Source organism: Danio aesculapii, chromosome 1 (assembly GCF_903798145.1).
Source record: "Danio aesculapii chromosome 1, fDanAes4.1, whole genome shotgun sequence".
Taxonomy (NCBI): Eukaryota; Metazoa; Chordata; class Actinopteri; order Cypriniformes; family Danionidae; genus Danio; species Danio aesculapii.
The window spans coordinates 30,498,049-30,520,817 of record NC_079435.1 but is presented as its reverse complement, the minus strand read 5'-3'; the positions used below and the strand labels follow the sequence as shown (position 1 = coordinate 30,520,817).

The window sequence follows — 22,769 nt, the reverse complement described above, 5'->3', positions numbered from 1 at the left end:
TTTTTTATTTTAGCTTGAGGTTATTGATCAATGTTAGCATGACTGGCGGGTTTCCACTGTCACAATGTTATCTACTCTATTCAATTCATTTTATTCAAGTTTACTTGTATAGAGCTTTTCACAATAATTACTGTGTCAAACCCGCTTTACAAAAGCTGCATTTTATTGCACTACAATCAAAATCTGAAAGGTTAAGATAATAGTATAAGGTAACAATTCACACTTTCAACAAACCATTATCTAAGACTAACTACTTATTAGCTGCTTATTAATAGTAATTTATGGATAGTTATTAAAGGGCACCTATTTTACCCCTTTTACAAGATGTAAGATGTGCCTTTGGTGTCTCCAGAATGTATCTGTAAAGTTTTATCTCAAAATACCCATCAAATTATTTATTACAGCCTTCAGAATCTGCCCATTTTGGTGTCTGAGTACAGTGTAGCTGTTTTTGTAGCCTGTGGCTTTAAATGCAAATGAGCTGCTTTTCCCCACCCACCGTTCCCACACACGTTCTCATCATGTGTTGCGTCAGATAAACAGCACAGTGATAGATTCAGACACAGATGAGGCTGAAATACAGCTCATTAGTCAAAAATACTAAGTAAGTTTACATATTAGTGTTTACTGACACTATGCAGCTGTGATGATTACAGCAATTAAGAATTACATGCAATTTTATTGGCTTTATTACAAACATTATCTGTTTTAAAACTTTAAACTTATAAAACTTATAAAAATCACAGAGAGTTGGAACAGACATTTTAATCCCAGTTTATTTGCAAAAAAGTGGTCTGTGGACATGTGTATATATGTTATTATAGAAACATAGCACCTGTCAATTAATTCAGTGGGCGTGGGAAAACCGCACTCCTACGTCATGTTGTGGTGGATCTGAAAATCACTGGGATTTGGTTCTATTTTAACGTCAGGAAATAAAAAAAAGACTGCATTTATATCACTCCAATATGACAGTGAACACACTATACATACAGCAGTTCTGTCCAAAAAGCTTACAATAGTTTATTTTCATTATAGGTGCCCTTTATGGTAGTAGTTGGGTTTTGGTATTAGGATGTAAAATAAGATAATAATTTTAAAAATAAATGCTAATAACCAGTTAATATCTTAATAATTGGCAGGTTATTAGCCAGTTGTAAATGGTGTGAATTGTTACATAAACTAAAGAGTTACCCATACATTTTGGTGGTAAGGTTATAGTTAACCGCAACGCTAGTGTTGTTATAAAATGATAACAATTGTCTTGATAAAATGATTATAGACTTTGGATAAAATTCTGTGTTACGTTTGTTTATGCATCATATAAACATGAAATGAACAGTGCACCAACAGTGACATGAAAGAGTTCTGCTCTTTTGAGTTCAGGGCCACGCAGACCATTTATCAAGTTTGATTAAAAGAAAGGGAACCCAGCACAAGAATGTGAAATATGACCATTTGTTAAATTATGGAGGTTATGAAAGAATATGGGGAAAATGCCTCTAGTCCCATTGACTCTGTATAACTAATAAAGTGTTTGTGTGTGAGATACACACATCAATCAGAAGAGGAAGTGCAGGTAGCCACATCCTCTTCAGTGAAAGATCACTGGTTTCTGCTCAACAGGATGAGCAAAATGTTTTTATTTCAGAAATGCACACACATAAAGGGATACAGATGAGCTTTAAATGTCTAAAGAAAGCAAACATCACTGAGGAGATTAACAATGGTCTTTTATTTATAGGTAGAGCCAAAAAAGATAACATTGTGTGATGTGCTTAGTGGTTATTTATAGTTTTGTGTTGTTTATTTGCGCCTTGAAGGGTTAGTTCACACAAAAATGACAAAATTGCTCACCACTGACCCTTAAGTGGTTCCAAACCCTTATAATTTCTTTTTTATGTGTTAAATGCAAAAAAAAAAAAAGATAGTTTAAAGAATGTTAGAAACTTGAAACCATTGGAGTCCATAGTATTAAAAACAAATACTATGGAAGTTTTCAAAATATTTGAACAGAAGAAAGAAACTCAAACAGATTTGTGACTGAAGAGTGAGTAAATAATAGAATTGTTATTTTCTTGTTAGAACTATTCCTAAAGATGAGGGTTAAATCTGAACTATCCGTTTAAAAAGATTTGCTTTGGATATAAATTGCTTGGCTTATATTTAATGCAGCAGTCCATATGAAAAATAAAAAAATATTTTTGAATTAATAACTTATTTTAGACATCCTCCTTTACACTTGAAGTGTTTTAAATAGATTTTTTTGTTTCTCCTGTAGGTTCGAGTGGACAGCGGAATTCAAGAAGGAAGCGACATCAGTATTTATTATGATCCTATGATTTCTAAGGTAATCAGCGATAATATCAGACCATCATAAAAGTCTCAGTTCAAGTAAAATGTCAGTTTGTTTCATTTTTATATATTGTTTTCTAGCTGGTCACCTATGGCAAAACAAGAGAAGAAGCTCTAAAGAAAATGGAAGAAGCACTTGATAATTACGTGGTCAGAGGTAAATGGCGTAAAGTATTATAACAAATGAAAGTGAAAATGTTTCAAATCATAAAATGCCTCTTGTTCGCACAGGTGTAACACATAACATACCTCTACTGAGAGAGATCATTGTTCATCCTCGGTTTGTGTCTGGTGATATCAGCACTAAGTTTCTCCCGGAGGTGTATCCTGATGGGTTCAAAGGTCACATGTTGACAGCAGGAGAGAGAAGGGAGCTGCTGGCTACGGCTGCAGCGCTCTATACAGCAGCACAGCTCCGCTCTCAAAGGTTCCTGGGAGATCTCAGGTGAGACACAGATGGGGCATCTAGAATGCACTTGCTGGCAACTTCCAGTTAGGGATATATTTTACACTCTTTTGTCATTTTGTCATTCCCCCTAAAGGAATGTGTTTTGCATATAATTACAACTAATGTGACATAGGTGAGAAAACAGAAGTTAAGAAAGCACTTAAATATAGTCAACTAGCATCAAGTTCTGTTGTTTAATGATGTTTAATAGAACAAGGAATATTTTTCACAGCATTTCCTATTATTTATATATTTACTTATTTATTTACCTTAAGAAGTCTTTTTTTTTTCTTGATTGGCTACAGAACAAGCCACTGTCCAATTACTTGACCAGTTAATCTTACTTGCCAAGTTGACCTAATTAACGTTGTCAAATGTTTAAATTGCACTTTAAACTAAATACTAGCATCTAGCAAAGTCACTAGTAAAATATTATCTACTTATCTAATATTATCATGGCAAAGACTATTTGTTAGAAATTTAAAAATATGGAAAAAAATGTGTTCTCTACATTAAACAGCTCTTGAAAAATATTTGAAAAAGAATTTAAATTTCACAGGAGGGCTAAAAATTTGAAACGGTCCCTAATAATAATAATAATAATAATAATAATAATAATAATAATAATAATAATAATAATAATAATAATAATAATAATAAACTGTATATACTTTATGTGATAGTTTGTGTTTTACATTGACTGACTGAAACACTATTTCTGTTTAAAAGCTTTGAGCTACACTGGTATAGAAGCAGATCTATTGTTGTTCTACCATAGTAGTTTACCAGCTGGAGCCAAGTTTCCTGTAAAAAGTTTGTTCGCACCATTTTTTTTTAAATGGATACGAGTTCAAAATGATATCACATCAGATTGCTTTTCAATTGCACTTAAATTTCACTTTTACGAGACCCTTATGTAAGGCTTTTAAATGTAAATGAACTCTGTTGTTATTGCAACCATATATTTGTTGTTCATATAGAATTAGTTCTTACCAACAATATCACATTTAGGAAAAGAAAAAGATGCAACAACTGCAGCATGCTTAAAATAGTGTTACCCCATGCTGTGGACGCTAAAAGGTTTGGATACTAAGTTATTTTTTATTTTATTTTTATTTTTTTTGGTGTGGTCCTTAAATATGAGTTCTGTCAAGTAGCTAAATAATACATTTCCATTAATATGTGAAAATAAGTGTTTACAGGTTTTGAATAAGTGCTTTTTGCTGCATTTCAATGTTTTTTTTTTAATTGACCATCTAGCTTTGTGTTATGAACACTGGAGCTATATCTATTTTCTGTTTTTGTCTAAACGCTCTGGGGGAAACCTGTTTTTCATTATTAATTTGTTGTATGTTTTGGTGACATATTTGGTAATAATTTGATTTAAGGTGTTTACATGTCTGTACTGAACTTCAATAATGCAGCTAAAATTGGCATTCTCCGCATCTTAATCTGATTTCTGTTTAGTTCAATTATGATTTTAATTGGATTAAATTAATAAAAAATTGCTGTTTACATGGTAGGCTCTTAATCGGAGTATTGTCTTAATTGTATTAAAATCGAATTATTGGTGTCAAAATAACCACTCGTTACAACCGAGGTATGCAGAAGAGCATCTCTGAATGCACAACACGTTGAACCTTGAGGTGGGTGTGCTAGATTTCAATAATCCTATATTCCCTATTAAATTCACAGTTTTTTTTTTTAGATGTTTTTATTATTGTTTAAGGTTACAGCATGTAGCTGCCGTAGCTTTAAAACAATATGGTGTTTTGGTGAAATGAAAGGAATGACTTATGCTAGTCTTTGCATCAGTTAGAATTATTTATAAAATAGTGAAGAAGACATTATTTTTGTGCACCATACAGCATCATTTTTCTGCAAAAGTTAGCATTTAATGCTGTAAAACACATTTTATTGGACTGTTCTGCTTTTAATGACTGCAGAGGGCTTACTCGCTCTCAGCAAAGTGTCACCAGGAAATATAAAAAAATTTGTGTCATATATTAACGTTAAAAATCTCTAATCAAATGCATCTATGAATGTGTTTTTGGTTTTTAGTTTTATATGTATTATTAGGGTGGCACGGTGGCTCAGTGGTTAGCACTGTCGTCTCACAGCAAGAAGGTTGCTGGTTTGTGTCCCGGCTGGATCAGTTGGCATTTCTGTCTGGAGTTTGCATGTACTCCCTGTGCTCGTGTGGGTTTCCTCTGGGTGCTCCAGTTTCTCCCACAGTATGAGTGTGTGTGTACAGTAAATGCGAGGGTGTTTGGGTGTTTCCCAGTACTGGGTTGCGGCTGGAAGTGCATCCACTGTATAAAATGTATGCCAGAATAGTTGGCAGTTCATTCTGCTGTGGCGACCCCTGAAAAATAAGAAACTAAGCCAAATGAAAATGAATGAACAAATTTATTAATTAAATGTTTTTACTATGAAAAAAGTCGTTGTTGCTGAGATAGTGTAAATAAAAAATAGATGATGATGACGGGGTTTTCATGCAAATTTAAAACAAGTCAAGTGTTTTGAAGGAAAAAATATATACTCGTTTTAGACTTTTTTTTTGACATGATCACCTTTTATTCTGGTGGAGCAATGGTAAAAAATGTGTTTATTGGCAGTAGGTAAAAAAATTCTGCAATTAACAGTGTCAGCAGAAGAATTACTAATTGTTGAGTAACAATAAATAATCTAACAGGATCTTCTGTCCGTACAGCTGTTTCAGACAATGTTCCAAACATATGGATCAGTATCCAGTATCAGTCTGTTTATGAAAGAGAGAGAGAGAGAGAGAGAGAGAGAGAGAGAGAGAGAGAGAGAGAGAGAGAGAGAGAGAGAGAGAGAGGGAACTCAAGCCTTGTGCCAAACAAACCATATGAACAGTTTTCTCCATGTATTCCTGTGTAAATCCCTGTTCGGTTTTAACATTTAAACCGCATTATGGGTTAAACGCATGCTTCAGACAATAAGGAAAAATTTGCTTAGTAGTAATCTGTTTACAACTGAAGCCCAGCAGGCAGTGACTCAGCAACGCAAATAAACATTTAGTGTATGAAACCAACACAATGCTTCAAAAATATAACAGCGAAACACAAATTTGTAAATATAGATTTACAAATTGATACTGAAGTTATAGAAAGAGTAAATGCAATTACGTTTCTTGGTGTTGTACTGGACCATAAAATTAGCTGGAAACCGCAAATAAATAATGTGTTCTCAAAATTAGTAAAAGCTGTAACAATGGTGTATAAAGCAAGATTTATTCTGGAAAATAAATTAATGTATATATTATATAATATACTTATGTTGCCATAAATGAGTTATTGTGTTGAAATTTGGGGGAATACAAATAAGTCCAATTTACGATCCTTATGTACTATGCAGAAAAAAGTAATTAGACTGATAGAAAATGTGGGGTATTTGGAGCATACAAATCCTTTATTTTTTAAATTGAAGATACTTAAGTTCAATGATTTGGTAAAATTTAAAACAGCGCAATATATGTTTAAAACTAGGAATAAATTACTTCCGAAATGTATACAAATTTTTTTTTGAAGAAAGACAAGGGGGATATAATCTGAGAGAAGAACTACATTTTAGAAGGTTGAAAACAAGGACTACTTTTAAAAAGTTTGTGTATGTCTGTATGTGGTGTGAAATCATGGAACAGTCTAGAACAGATTCTCAAACAATTTCAGGATATTAATCAATTTAAAAAGTTGTATAAATTGATATTATTAAAGGAATATAATGATGAAGGTGATTGAAAAAGAATCAAATGTGTAAGGTATAATGAAATTTCAATTAATGGCTATTTGCAGTACTATGTATTTTTTGGGGGGTCTATGTTATAAAATGTAAATGTACAAATGTAATCAAGTATATAATAGATAAGTGAAGGAAGAAATAAGTTTAAGTAATAGACGAATGATGTATGAGTTAAAGGGGTGGTGAAATAATAAGCTTGTGCTTCATCCCACTTCATATTTGACCATGTTAGTATGTATTTTTTGTTGAAGATATTTTATTTATGATATTTCTGTTCGAAAATAAATAAATCAAATCAAATTGCATTTCATCTAAAGTAGCGCTTCATTGTGAATTACTGGTTGTCAATGAACCTCTCCACCACTGAAACTGTAAGGAATTATTCTTCATCTGGAAAAGAAGAGCAATTTACACTTGAAAAAAAGATGCAGAGAGACCATCTGTCTAAACATCTCTCCAGTTTCCCCTCCACTGTCTCTTTCTTTTCTCTTTTTTCATGTGTTCCAAAAGTTATTGGTGGGGGGTGGGCTTTCCCTTTGTAGTGAATGCAGGGCCACCTCAGAAGAAAAACACAGCTTTGCTCCTAATACATTTACTTTAGGTCTCCTAGCAGAGGAGCTGTCAGTCAAACAGCCACTGACCAGGTGGTTTGTGTGTGTTTTAAGGCATCTGCAGATCTGTAACCTAAAAATAATTACACTGAGAGATTTGTAATTGACTTAAGTAGAGAGAAGGGAAAAGAAAGTGTATTCTCTAATCCTACTCTCAAAAACGGATTTTGGCTGGCTGTTCAGATGGCTTAATTAAAATTAGTAAATCAGCACAAGATTTTTTGGGACAATTTAATTAGTTTATGTTCAATTAAGTTAACTTAATTGATTTGTGTTGGGACAGTGTGAAGGAATTGCATGGAACCCAGCATCACAGTGTAGAATTAAAGCTGAAGCATTCAGTGTGTTTGTGTGTGTGTGCGTTGCAGGGTGTCCTGTGTTCCTGCAGAGAGCAGTGATTGGGAGTTGTGTGTGGAACTTGATAAAAGTGTTCACATGCTGGGCGTGTCTCTGTGTGGAAACAACTATACAGTAAGTGAAATCGTTCAAAAATATGACATCATTTAATTTTCAAGTTTATATCTTATGTGAAATGGCTGTTGTGTTGCAGTTTGCACATTGGCTTGACACATTGAGTTGTGGTGCTCATGAGTGATACTAATTCAGTTCTGGCAGATCTATTTTATTCTTTCTCTAGCTGTGTCCCAAATGGTGCACTATTCACTATTTCTTATCCTCTATGTAGTTATGCACTTACACACTCAACTGCATAGTATATGAATGTAGTGTTGATCCCAAATGGAACACCCAAACCCAAATGTTTTTTTTTTTTTAACCAAGTGAAAAAACTGTTTCCCAGATGACGTTTAACGAATTAACGAAATGAATGACCAAACTACCAAATAATACCTGCCGTGAGTAAAACCTTGTTGTATAACCTCGCGTATAAAGCTCTACTACTTGGGCAAAACAGCGGCTGATGAGTTTGTAAAGTGTCCATCATTCCACTCTTCATTTTAAAGGTTGAATAAGTGTTGTAGAATGCACTACTTGGAATATAAATTTTACAAAATGGTGTAGAATATTGCATAAATATGCGATTTGGGACGCACCTTCTGTCATTTCCTGGCATTTTTGTCAAATGACAAAAATGTTGACCTATTTTCTTGTGAATGAGCATTTTCTACCAGGCTCCTATAATAAGGTTCAGAAATTTCATTTGATAGATAATGATAAGGTTATTAGCTAGTAAAGCTTTTTTTTCTTTTTCAAAAATGTCACTTTAGACAATTCTTTGGTTTTTAACAAAGTAGATTTTCTTTTGCGTCAAAACCAGCTAAATCCACTTGTGCTTTTTTTTGCAAAAACCTCTAAATCCCGACTCACTGTCGGGACAAGACAGTGTATTTAGTTGAAAAATTACTAAAGATGCAATTACAAATTATTTTACCAAACATAAAACACATACACAAACCACCTAAAATTAAAAATACATCTGTCAAGTAAATGTTGGTTCATTCTGCTGTGATAAACTAGGGAAAAAGCAGAAGGAAAATGAATGAATGAGTGAAATCTGTCAAGTAAATACATTAATCAATAACATTAAAACTGATTTTAATTCAATCTTAACAACATGTTGTCATTTCTGATATTTGGGATTTGGATTAAATGTAAGTAAAACAATGTAAACATTGTAATCTAAGCTTGTTAGATTCAAATAATGTAGTGTAAAACACTGTGAAACATCAATATCTGTGCATTGTTCATTAATATAAAAAGCTTATCAGATGTACATGTATTATGAAGTGATATAAATAATGTATAGGTTTATACATTATATTTATCTTTTAAAAATAACTTACATTAGCAGATAAATCACAAGGTATGTCTACTGGGCAAAAAGAGGATGTTTGTCACACAATTTTAGAAACTGTCTTTAATTCATTCTCACCATACTCAAGGTTTTGGTCTCTTTTTCATATCTTATTTATCCTCATAGCATCCACGTGGAATAAAAGAACAGCATCTTAACTTTGTCTTTCGTGAAACACAGTTGCCATTTAATGTATAGTAAATCGGACTCATTCAAAGTAGCGTAACTGTGCAAAAAAATCGTTATGAATGCATGCTACACTTCCGACTGTACAGTGTGTATTCTTTTTCTTATAATGAGTTTTGAGGTAAGGGATGTTTTCATTTGCCATTCACGGACAGTTGGACAGGCTCATCCAGTTCATCAAACTCGAAATCGAAAAAATCGAAATCGGAATAAAACAGTCTCCTCATAAAAGCTGGCAGATCAGCACGCTGATTCGCGTCTTCTGATTGATTCTCTGGACAGACTTTTGCTGTCAAAGTCAAGTGGCGTTCAGAGGCTTTTGCCAACAAACTGTTGTTTCTGAATGCGCTGACGCTGCGATTTATATTATTTAAAGTAAATCTATATGTTGATGGTGTACTACGTGCCTAGTATCTTAAGTATCCTAAATCTTTCTTAAAAGTCATCATAACACTATTATGGAGTTTTTCATTTGTTATTTGATCAAATTGGAATGCAAAAAATGCATACTCTCCCATTCATTTTGCTCTAAGTTTAACCAACTTTGACTAGGTCTGCTGCTGAGAAACTCATCAAATTTCATGTGTTTATATTGTTGTCCTAAAATAGAGGTTAAGCTTTTATTTTATTTTGTTTTGTTTTGTTTTATTTTGTATTTTATTTAAATTTGTATTTTATTTATTTTGTATTCTATTTTGTGTTTTATTTTATTTTATTTTGTATTTTTTATTTTATTTTGTGTTTTATTTTATTTTGTATTTTTTTATTTTATTTTGTATTTTATTTTATTTTTATTGTATCTATTTTGTATTCTATTTTGTCTTTTGTATTTTATTTTGCATTTTATTTTATTGTCAAATTAAATGTACATTTTTTTTTAAATGAATTTTATTATTATTTTTTTTTTTATTTTATTTTTCATATAAATTTTTCATGTGAATTTAGTGTGTGATTATTGTGTAACATGATCTGGTGGTTAACTTGAACACTTCTGTGGTTTCCATAAACAAATGCAGCAGTTTTTATTCTATTCTGCTAACAGACATTGTTCTTATCAAGTCATAATACCTCAACTGGCCAGTCCAGTTCATTTCTGTAAGAAGGCCTTTTCTACTGCATCTGTTATAGTCCCTCCAGCTCCCTCACTAGTGTCCCTGTTCTCTAAGGTGGTATTTGCATTGAAATCAATCCTTCTTTCTCCCGAGTCTACATCACTTTAGGAGCTACGCGCCTTCCTCTTCTGTTACAGAGAGATCCTCATAGAGCAGCAGCTCTCACACTTTCTCTAAGACGTCACTCACTAACTGTGTGTTTAGACACCTGTGGCCCTTCAGTCAGGGATAAAAGGAGCCTCAGGGGGTTTCAGGGGCCTCACCTGATCTCCGTGGACCCTCTTCTTTCTCTTTCTTACAGCTGAGCTTTGGATGTGTGTTTCTCTCCCAAGACTGCACATCAAACTGGACCCCCTGCTCCAGAAAAAGGCCCCGGAGGTTCCAGTGTCCCAGCATGCTTTGGGAATGTAACCGATTATTCTGAACGGTTGTTTAGACAAGTGTTTGAGGGCTGAGGGTAATCAGTTTGACCAGAGACACTGCTTTACAGAAAAGACTAACATGAAACCCTCCACCTCCCCTAACAGGCATCAGGTGGATTTGGGCGCAGAAACTGCTGACTTGACCTTACACAAGTTCAGAAACTTACATTTGATTTCTTTGTCTCGCTGTTTCTTTCACACGGATCAGTTTAGTCGTATTTCTTTCTCTCTTTTATTGATGGTAACTTGATTAGAACATGGTCCATTGCTGTCCTAACTCCTACCGTGTGTGTTTTTGTTGGTTTAGGTGGAGATAGATGGAAAGAAAGTTGAAGTGTCTGGAGAATGGAACTTGGCTTCAGCATTGCTGTCCGTCACCATCAATGGCAAACACAGGACACTTCAGGTTCACAAACATACATTTACATAATCACATGAAATAACAGATTCTGGACTATTATTGAAAAGGTAGAAAGACAAGTAATACACACTTTAAGTGGCAATATTTGTGCTATGGCTCTAGTAATTGTTAGGTCCATCTGGCCAGAGGGCTTTAGAGGCCACATAAGGGTCATGGAGGTTTTGGCCCACCCAGATTGATCATTGGTTCACCCAATCCATCAAAGCTACAAGACTATAACAATGGAGTGGAAAGTCACTGCTAAAGCTCATCTAAACAAATATAATGTACTTATTTGACCTTAATGCAATTTTAAATACAATATTCAGAGGTTATAGTGAATGTAAACATTGATTATAAACAGGGGTATGGTGTTAACTTTTTTGATCACCAGCCACTGTGGCTAGTAGTTTTCCAACGTTATTAGACACTCCCCATTTTCACTAGCCACAATTTTGTTATTGGAGAAATATGCCTATTATATGCCTATTATTATATTATATGCCTATTATTATATTATAAATTTGACTAAATTTGACTTTGGCGTGCTAAATTTACTTGATTTAGATTTTGGGTTAATTCTACATGCCTCCTCGCACTTAACTTTTTTGTGTGTTGTGACCTTGCTCAATAAGCATTAGCAAATGGGTTGTGGTTTCATAGTGCCTCATTGCTATTAGTTTTATTTGATTTTTTTGGGCTCAACACTAAGGATTTTCACCAAACTAATTATTTCCTTGCCACAAATTTTAAATAATGGGTCAAAACAACTATAATATAACTTTTGGTCCCACTTTATTTTGAGTGTCTGTTTGTTGAATTTAAGTTACATTGTATCTCCCTGCCAACTAATTCTCATTAGATTTTAAGTACACTGTTAGGTTGGGGTAAGGGTTAGTGTAAGTTGACATGTACTTGCAAAGTTTCTTTCAGTCAGTGTCATAGTCAAATGTCTGTTGAAGTAGCATATTAACATATTTTAAGCAGATAGTCTACTAATACCCAAATGGACCTTCAAAATAAAGTGTCACCTAAATTTTATTCAACAAAAATGTTCTTAAAAACATTAGACAATTGACATACATGAGAAAATATTCTCATGTATCTAGAACTATGTCCAGGCTAAATAACCCAGACCACCAGTTAACTATAGCTAAATGGAGAGTTAATCTACTATTAAAGGGCACCTATGGTAAAAAATCTACTTTTCAAGCTGTTTGGACAGCCATATGTGCATGTATGGTGTATAGACTGTCGTATTGGGGTGATATAAGCACACACAGTGCTTTTTTTTCAATTTAACAGCATAAAAAATGGTGGACCAATTGGAGCTGTTTTCAAATCGACCGCTACTTGACGTAGGAGAGCGGTCCCTCCGCCCACCAATATTGATTGACAGGCGCGTCATCATATCCTCAGTTTGTTAATTCACATCCGACATTTTCAGCGTGAGCAATATCACTAAAGGAACACCCTAGCTCTATTTTTAGATGCAAGGCTCATTGGGCTTAACACAAGAGCAATATTCTCTACATTATCGCTCTAATCGGAATTATTGGTTGTATCTTTAGGTAGGTTTGCAAACATGTGTACTTCTCATTGAGTCTACCTTATACTTCAGCCGTTTGCATTTCAGCCCAGAAGCTCCCTGTGATCTTAACTAGCATGCGTTTCAGAATTCTAAACATAGGTTTCTATCAGGGTACACTCAAGTCGACGGCTGGGTGCCGCGGACCGCTGCAGAAACCTATGTTTAGAATTCAAAAATGCGTGGCGCGACGATTTGTGACACTTCATGCTTCTGGTGCGCCACAGAGAGTGTCTGGTGTGCCGTGTCACGGCTTCGAGCGGCGCATCCGGTGCCCCAGTCAAAGTTAATTCAGTGTGCGTGGTTATTAGTTTCTGTGTACAAGCTCGGCACTTGAAACTAGCACACAGTTGGCTGTACAAAGACACAAATGATTTTGTACTCTGCTTGGTCTGTGTCAGAGTCGTACATGTACGACTGAATGGTGATCCTCTCTTTCCTTCTCCGTCTGCCTGTCAGACTCTGTTGCAAACGCAGAGCAGGTAAGCTCATGGCCCCGCCCCCTTGTTACGTTGGCGGGAAGCCGAAACTAATTTACATTTGAAGCAACACACCCATAAATCAGCGAACTGTGGACACGCCCCCAACATGACACTTTTTAACACATTATAATAAAAAAATCTGAATTGTGTTTTAAACTGAACCAAAACTGGCACACTTAGAAGAACCATAATATTAATATTAAATCATAAAAAAGAGGTAAACTATGTTCCCTTTAAAGCAATGTAATTGTAAAGGATTATAATTAAACCACATAAACAAAAATGCATGCATGAGCACCATTTTTTTCCCAGTGTATTTCAAAGAGAAACAATCGTGCCCGTTGCGTTTCTAGGCACAGTTGCTTCTTGCAAGTAAACGGGACATGGGAGTTATTAAGCAATCGCACACTTCACATCAGCTGTGCGCACGACACTGTCCTAAGTGAGCGAGGATCGCTTGTGTCTGACCATGCGTCTGACCATCCTCTCTTTCGATATTCACCTGCTTTCTTTTGCTCACATGAACACTCATCAGTCATGCTGCTTCTCGATTCTAAGATCACATTTGCTCGCATATTGACAAACGGTCTTAAACTAAGATACTAACCATTAGTGACAAGCCTGCACTGGCAATTTAAAAATTGTTTTCAACCAGCCAAAGTGGCTAGTGGGGGAGTCTGTCTAACCCGAAACAGGTGATATCTACCCGCATTTGGCAGGTGTTAATATCAAGCCCTGATTATAAATATTAATTCCTAGAAATATTTAAATTTAAGAATATTAATATATACAAATTAATTTGATTTAAAGTCAACTTAAACTAGTGGCGCAGTCCAAATATGAGCTCACGTTTTGCTTTCTTTATGTTAAGTTTATGGAAGCCTGGAATATAAGTAAGGTTATAAACAACACCCGTTACATTCTTACTGATAAACAATAGCTACGTTTCCATCCACCTATTTTAATGCGCATTTTGGATATGCACATTAAAAACCTGTTGATGGAAACAAGAAGGTGCACATAAAAACCATATGTGCATAACTGAGGAGGATAAACTTTTAATTCGATAAGAAAAGATGCGGATAAACTACCATGGAAACACTTTTACCAAACAAATTCCAGTATGTGCATTAAAAAGAGGTCATGTGATTTTGTTATAAGAGATCATTTGATAATAAAATGTGTGTCAATGGACAAACCAGCTGGCTGAGCACACTGTAAAAACCTCTGAAATGTTGTTTTGGTTATTCTAAAACACCTTAACCATCTCAGTATTAGTGTTATTATATTAATAATGACCTCCAGAATCAAGAGCATCTGTGCTTCACGTCTCACGCTTTCAAATGCCACCTTCTGAGGCGCAAGTCATTTATTAGAAAAGAAAAGATGAAGAAAAGATTCAAGCAGCTTCTCTTATCGCCCAAAATTCCATTTTTACTATTGATATTTGGCACCAGACAATCAGGAAGTGATGATTTTGTTTACTTTGACTCATTGGATGGAAACGCTGCTTTATTCACACATCTTTTTTTAAGGTAATCCAATTTTGCGTATTAGGTTAATTCGTATTAAGCTACCAGCACATATGTTTTGGGAAATATGGTAATATAGTTGCAAAGAGAAAAAAAGAAAAGTGTGTTTCTTAAAATTCTGTTTAACAACTTGTAGATTTATGACCTTGCTACTGGTCTGGAATCAGTTATTCAACTTTAGTTCACCCAAAAATAAAAATTATGTCATCATTTACTCCTCTTCTTCTTGTTCAAAACCTTTTTGTGTTTCTTTCAAAGGAAAATATATTTAACAATGCTAGAAACACAGCCATTTACCTCTATACTCTCTCTCTCTATAGATAGATAGATAGATAGATAGAGAGAGAGAGAGAGAGAAAGAGAGAGAGAGAGAGAGAGAGAGAGAGAGAGAGAGAGAGAGATAAACAGAAGAAAGAAATTCAAAGTTTAGAATCAGTGTGAGTAAATGGTAGTTCACATTTTTTGGGCAAACTATCCATTTAACTAATATGTGATAGTATGTGTGTTTATTTATGCATTTATTTTGTAAATAGGCATGTAAATAGTGTGATAATCCACAGTCAGTGGTTATTTATTTAATGTTATGCAAGACAAAAGCATTTTAAAAATGACACATTTTATAGCACTTTTTTTGTTAAACTGATTAAAACTATTAATATAGAACACTAATGCTATGACTGTGATTTTTGTTTATGTCTAGCTCACTGTACAAATTTATCTTTTACTTGTAGCATGATTACCCATATGTTGCTGACTCCCAAAAAACTGCTTTCTTGTGCCACCTATTTGTAACTGTAATGAGGTCAGCAAACCAGTTCTGTAGACTTACAAAATGAATGGATACACTACATTGTGGGCAAATTAGAATGAAGAATTAACCACCTGTGTTATGTACCCACAGCAGTATATATTCAAAGACACTAACGCACATTATGTCTTTCTGTGAACGCAGTGCCTGTCACGGACAGCGGCTGGAGAAATCATCTTGCAGTATCTGGGCACTTCAGTAAGTCTTTAAACAAGCCTCTTATAGTGGCATGTACTGATGTGAGCTGTGTGTTTCCTCCTGGTATTAACGTGTGTTCAGTGATCCAATCACAAGTGCTTAGCTGAGATGCCTTGTGACCACTTGTGTTGGTATTTGGTTGAGACCCTTCCGTCTTATTTCGTCACGCTCCACATCACTTTTGCAGGAGGGTACAGTGCAATGCACAAGCATTATTGTGGTTTGTGAGCAAGTGACAAAGCAAAGTAAAAAGGATTTTGATCATAATCTGTGTGTTTTGACACAGTTCAGTGAAATATAAATACCTTGTTTTAGTGCTCTTTCTCACAACACATCCCATAATGATCGCATGTTAGTTAGAAGGTTGGTGGTCTTTCATGGCTGGTTGAATGGATTGTATGGGCATTAGTCTCCCTATTACTCCTGTTTTCAAATTAAGTCCTACCACTGTCAAACAAAATCTGTCAAATAAAAAAAAAGACAGCTTGAAATACAGTAGGAACATAAAGCAAACTTGTCATACAACGTTTTAAAATACTAACATCCACACAACTCAAGAAAAAAGTTAACTTAATAAAAACATAACCCTTAGCAGGTGTGGGTGGGAAAGTCATATGCTGAACCAAAACTCATCACTAACAACTTTTCCCACAAGCAGAAAAGAATCATACTAATATATAGATGGTTCTCAGCGTCATTTACATGAACATTAAACACCATTACCTCAACACACACATACATTTAAAGTAAAGCAATAAACTTTATCAACATTATATGTAACATAAAACTTTAATGTGCATAACTCAAAAGAAAAAAACAAACAAACTAAAAGGAGCCATAGTAATGCATAAAAAGTAAAGTGTAATGCAGGGAATTCTGGGAAAGTGAATTCACAGTTATTCGCCGTATATATTTAAGGGCACCTATTTTACCCCTTTTACAAGATGTAAGATGTGCCTTTGGTGTCTTCAGAATGTGTCTGTAGAGTTTGAACTCAAATACACATCAGATTATTTATTACAGCCTTCAGAATCTGCCCATTTTGGTGTCTGAATACGTTGTAGCCTGTGGCTTTAAATGCAAATGAGCTGCTTCTCCCCGCCCACCATTCCCATGTGCGTGTCTGCTTCTCATCATGCATTGCGTCAGATAAACAGAAAACCACACTCATGGCCTTAAAATCACTGGGATTTGGGTTCTATTTTATTGTCAGGAGTTGTTGGGTTTATATCACTCCAGTATGACAGTGGACACACTATACACACAGTTCTGTCCAAACAGCTTACAAAAGTTGATCATAGGTGTGCATTTAATGAAACTTACTGTTAAACCATACCTGCCAACATTCCTGTTTTTCCTGGGAGTCTCCCATGTTTCAGACCCATCACTCGTTTTGTCATTTCTCCCTGAAAACACCCGTTCTCATTTGTTTGTAAAATCTATAACACCCCCGAATTGCTGATTATTCCGATGGCAGCCAGTGCCCAGTGTATAGGACAGACCAGGCACCCCTTCAGGTTGCTCCGCTCCGGATTTTTCAGCCCAGTCTCTGAATGGTACTGGACACAGACACATCCCCCTCCCCCCACTTTTTGTTTTTTCCAGCCCGGATTTTCAGAGACAAATGTTGTCAGGTATGTGTTAAACAGGTTTTTTTTTTACATTTTACATTTTTTAACATTTTAATATGTTGTGGCTAATCAAACGCAGTCTGGGTTATAGTAATAGTAATGATCCCATGTGCAACATAAAAGTTGTGTTTTGTTTTAAATGGCCTGTTTTTCAACTAGATTTTACACTCATGCGGTTTACATGAGAATGAGAAAACAAAGGTGTTTGGCGCTTATGGTATGCCGTTTCTATGTACTGAATACTTATTATTCCGCTATGCTTAGGTATATCCAAATATTCATTATCTAAGAATCTAATCTACTTAATATAATAAACCTAAAAATCTAATTCCAATACTGTAAGAAAAGGGAAGTCCACAAAACAGCAATAGTGGTAACCGAACAATGAAATGATATCAATAGAATAAAATTGAACATGAATTTTCCAGCTGCTGATGTTTTCATATATATATGTGGACACCATTGTAGCTGTGGTGGTTATATTTGTTTTGAGACCATGCCTTAAAATATGTTTGCATACATGTTCATGATCATTCTGTGGTGTTTCTCGCTGTACCTCATGCTGAGTGATATATGCTATATTATGTGACTTGCTGGGCTGCGTATCCTGTCTTTACACTCCAGTTGATCTGCCAGACGTTCACACATGCAAGACTCTCACACTCCTCAGTGTGGTCAGAGAAACGTGCAGGTGTCTAAACCAAACTACAAATCAAACCAAGCTGTCCCGTCTTTGTTTACCCAAATCCACCAAAACAATCAGCATCAACGTTTCGCTAGCTTAAACAAATAAACAGGGCTAAAAACACAGTAACTCTGCAAAAGACAAGGAAATGCCGGTTTCCAGACTGCACACGCGTGGGCTTCATGGGGGGTCTTTGCTTCAAAGGTTTTTTGAGGGGGTTTGTTTCAAAGTTTTCCTGGGGTCAAGGCTATTATGGGATGCCTTCCGTTCATTTTGTGTTTACAGGTCAGAGGGGCTGTAGTCATCTGTGCCTTTCAGGTCCACCAGAAGCAAGATTTTTTGACAGTTTTTGAGGGGTGATTCTGTCAGAAACTTAACTTTTTTTTTAGATATTCAGAATTTCTGTTAAACTTTCAGTATAGCACCTCAAACTGCATTCAGTAACCTGCTTTAGAAGTAAAAAAATAATTAGTGAAATCTAAAAAGAAAATCTTCTGAACTTATCTGCACCCAAATTTGCATATTGTCCATTGTAAAAGTCTTGTCAGACTTGCTAGCCTGATCTCACGAGAAACCTTATTATTTCTGTTTTGTCAGTTTAATGGCTAATTAGTACGAATTCGTATGAGTTCAGTCTTACAAAATGTACGATTTAAAAAAGGAGGTGTGGCATCCAACCCCACCCCTAAACGCAACCATCATTGGGACATGAGCAAGTCGTACTAAATTGTACAAATTAGATTGTATGAATTCATACTTACAATTGCAAATACTTTACAAGCAAATTTGTATAAAGTACATTTATTTGTTTTTTAGTTTTTTCTTTGTTGCAGGACGAGCTTCATTTAAGCTAAAATAACTTTATATAAATCTAAAGTCAAATAATGTTACCATTGCATTTTAATCTCAATCAAAATAAACAGACTACATGCATTTTACATTTGCAGTAGTTTTTGATTTGAAGCATTTGAAGCAAAACACAAACACAATAATAATTTTTTTTGTGCTTTATTAACAAGAACCAGCTTGTACAGTTTTATTATACAAGAAAATCACTTCACATTTCTTAACAAGAAGCATTAAATGAGAAAAGAAACTAAAATTAAAAAAATAATAATAAAAAAGGGAGAGGGTACATAATTGTACATACAAATATATTATACATATTTTTCAATTTTATTCAATAAAATGTTGAGTATATTGGCAAGACCAAAATAAATGAGAAAATAGTTTCATCAAAGCTTTCACAAAAACAGCATTCTGACTCGATATCAATTTTCAGTTTTTGTAGAAATATTTTTTCTGGAAGAATCTATAAATTAATTCAATTGATAATTCTTTAGTCTTATTTGTAATGAAAAAATTGAAGTAATGCCCATACATACTTGAGTCCAGTTTACATGATTAAAGATATTGTTCAAGTAAAAAAACAACATAAGGTATAGACGCATTGTCTTAAGATTAAAGATCTAATTTTGTGATTTTTTTTGGCTTAAATCCAGAGAATCAGATAAAACCGACTGAGGTCTATACGGGTCTAGGAGGACAAACAGAAAGCGTTGATGTACATACACTGCTTTTGTACAGCAAATGAATACCAGCAGGTATTGCCTCTGTTAGTATTGTAAATTCCTGCAATGTAATAGAAATTTTGTATCTTGTGATAAATTATGTAAATGTATATAATGTTCCTTCATTATCAAATAATTGACTAACAAATATTAGTCCGTTGCTAAACCAATTGTGAAAAAATAGTGACTTATTTCTATACAAGATATTGGTATTATACCAAATAAGAAAACTATGTGGGGAGAAGTTGCTTATAAATAGGCCTCCATGTCGTAAGCACTTGCTGGGGAAATTTAGAGATGCACATTAATACCGGCATAAATCAAAAGCGAAGGTAGTACAAATGAATGGAAATGCAAATTCACACCATGACAGTACATGGCACTAAAGGACTGGCATTATTATGTTGCATCAGGCAATCGAAAGAAACCTAATAGGCATTATATACAATCAGCTCTCTTCATAGGTATATTGCTATATACTCCCACTGCTAATAAGGTAATTAGAATTTATGTAATTTGAGCAGTCAGTTCACACTGCGAAGCTTCACATATGGGCAGTGTTGTGGGTGACGCATTACAAGTAAAGTAAGTTATCAGCCAAACAGATTTGAGAACCAGACAGACAGTTACATAATAATAATACTAGTAGTATAATAATAATACATACTAATATTTGAGTTACTTTTTAAAAAAATATAATGCGACTTTTTATTTGAATTAATAAAACGTAACATATCACTGACCATGAAAAGTAACTCAACTAGTAACTACTTTGCCGATTAAATCAATAATGTAATACATTACTCTCTAAAGTAACTTTCACCAACACTGCATATGGCATATTATAATGATTTAATCAGTTATAGTTTAAAATTAGTTTTTCTCCTATAAGAGCTAAGTATGTGGTCTCTGTCATCAACCGTCTTTGCTTTGCTCAGTATGACAGGCTGATGGATGCAGATGCGCTGTATCTCAGAAATTATAAATATTTTACAATAGACACTATGCTTATAAATAAACTGCGTAGCTGCAATTGAAACAACTACATGCTTACACAAAAAGCCTCAAGAGTACATTATGTTTTACAAGTTTATTTTGTTTTCCAACAGCTGCAATATTTGTCAAACTGTAGTAAGTTTATTGATCTGTTGTCACTGTGTGGGAGGAGGCTGTATGAGAGCTTTTATTGGAGAATATTGCACGGCTATCAGCCAATCAGATTCGAGAATAAGATACCAGAACAGGAAAATACATACTGATATTTGTGTTACTTTTAAAAAAAAATAATGCGAGTTACTTTTTATTTGAATTAATAAAATGTAACGGATCCCTTACCATGGAAAGTAACTTAGTAACTCAACTAGTTACTTTTTTGGGGAGTAACTCAATGTTGTAAGGCATTACTCTCTAAAGTAACTTTCACCAGCATATGGCCATAAAAAGTAATCAGATTATAGCCAAATTTGCATGCAGTGCTGAATGAAGCCTTCCTGTTTACAGACTTAAGGAATATTTACACATTTGAAGAATTTTTTTCCAGTGTTGTTTCTGTGCAACTGTGGAAAACATCCCCTCAAAAAATAAGCAAAATTAGATTGACAGCTGGCAGAAACAAAAAATGCTTATTTAAAATGAAGTGGGGCCCGTATGGTGTACAGTTTCAAGTCGATTTTTGATGTGCATATTTGCATACTTTAGAGGTTAAAATCAGCCACAACCCCTAACTCTAGAATAGAGAACGACAGTTATCTTTATAACTCTTCAGTGCGTGTAGAAATGTGCAGCAGTGACAGCAGTGTAGACCTTCTGGTAGCTTTAGTCAAATATTGAGTGAAGTTTCATCATGTTTTCTGCAGCATTTCTCGCAGGTATGATTGGCTTGCAGGATGCATCATGAACTTTATAGATGAACACCTCAAACTGAGATTCACCCATCCTTAATAATCCATATCCATCAATAATAACTGTAGCAGATGTGGATTCTTCTTTAAAACTCTGTGTCTTCCTTAACCTCAAAAGAACAGTAGACTGGCTTTTTAAAGAAATGCTTCTTTTTGACCAGTTGTAAGATCTAATATGCAAATCACAAATGTACAGTGACTTGGAGGAAATGCAAGTCCTCCCAGTGGTTTATCATCTGAAAATAAAAACACTGTATTGCGGTCCCCACACTTCATTACACAGCAAACAGTGCTAATTCTAGATGCACTTTAGATAACAGCGCTGCTAACTGATTAAGCGTAAAAATAAATCTCCTTAAGCACCAAATAAGCATATTAGATTTAATTCTAAAGTTTACTAAGGGAATGTATAATCATGCCCCTTAGTGTCCCACCAGTGATGATATACTGCCATATAGCACTGCTACCCGTGTGATATTGTGTTTATACCACAGTTCAACAGAATAATCGTTTAAAAAAAAAAAAAAGAAAATCAAACAGGGAGAGTCTAAAAATCCTTTTGTATGAGGAACTACTTTCTCCAGCCATTCATTCATGTCTGCAGCTGATGTCAGAACAGCAGAAACAGTTGCTAATTCACCAATGTCACTTTAGAGGCAGTATTTGAATGATTTTAGCGTAATATCTAAAGTGATTACAAAACGGGCGATTTTGGTCACATTTTAAGATTATAAGGCTGAACGGCATGAAATGCCACCTAGAGATATTTCCCAGTATTCATCTGTTGCTATCGAGATATCACAGCAATTTACCCCAAAAAAGCCAAAGCAAAGCAAACACTAGCAGATTACTACAGTATAAATACAGCACTACAACATACAAAAAAGATAGACTAATGCTGCGTTTACACCAGAAGCGGAAGAACCATCAAACGTGAGTGATTTAAATGTTAAATCGATGCAAAAATGCGAATAGACATCCTGTGGAGCGATACGCTTGAATGAGGATGCGTGAATGAGGTGGAGCGAATGACGCAGCGCGAGTTGGAAAATCTGAACTTCAGCGGATATTCGCTGATTATTTTCCTGATTAACCAATCAGGAGCTTGCTCTTGTAGGGGCATGATTATGACATGTTAGCCATTTAGCATCAAATCTAGAGTCACCGGGCAGACAGAAGCCCTGCTCATGATGGGAATCAACATCTATTTAGAAGTGAATTTAATGCTCGAATGAAGCGAGTGAACTCAAAATGTTCACGC

The 22,769-nt window shown here is 34.8% G+C and overlaps 1 protein-coding gene across 1 annotated transcript in view; it reads left to right on the top strand.

Moving 5' to 3' along the window:
- The window catches only part of pcca (propionyl-CoA carboxylase subunit alpha), a 91,168-nt gene that overhangs the window by 48,960 nt on the left and 19,439 nt on the right, over positions 1-22,769 (top strand). The window contains exons 15-20 of the mRNA XM_056458662.1: positions 2,282-2,350; positions 2,437-2,512; positions 2,587-2,800; positions 7,548-7,650; positions 11,020-11,118; positions 15,667-15,720. Coding sequence (XP_056314637.1) covers positions 2,282-2,350; positions 2,437-2,512; positions 2,587-2,800; positions 7,548-7,650; positions 11,020-11,118; positions 15,667-15,720 — 615 coding nt within the window. The remainder of the gene's footprint in view (positions 1-2,281; positions 2,351-2,436; positions 2,513-2,586; positions 2,801-7,547; positions 7,651-11,019; positions 11,119-15,666; positions 15,721-22,769) is intronic.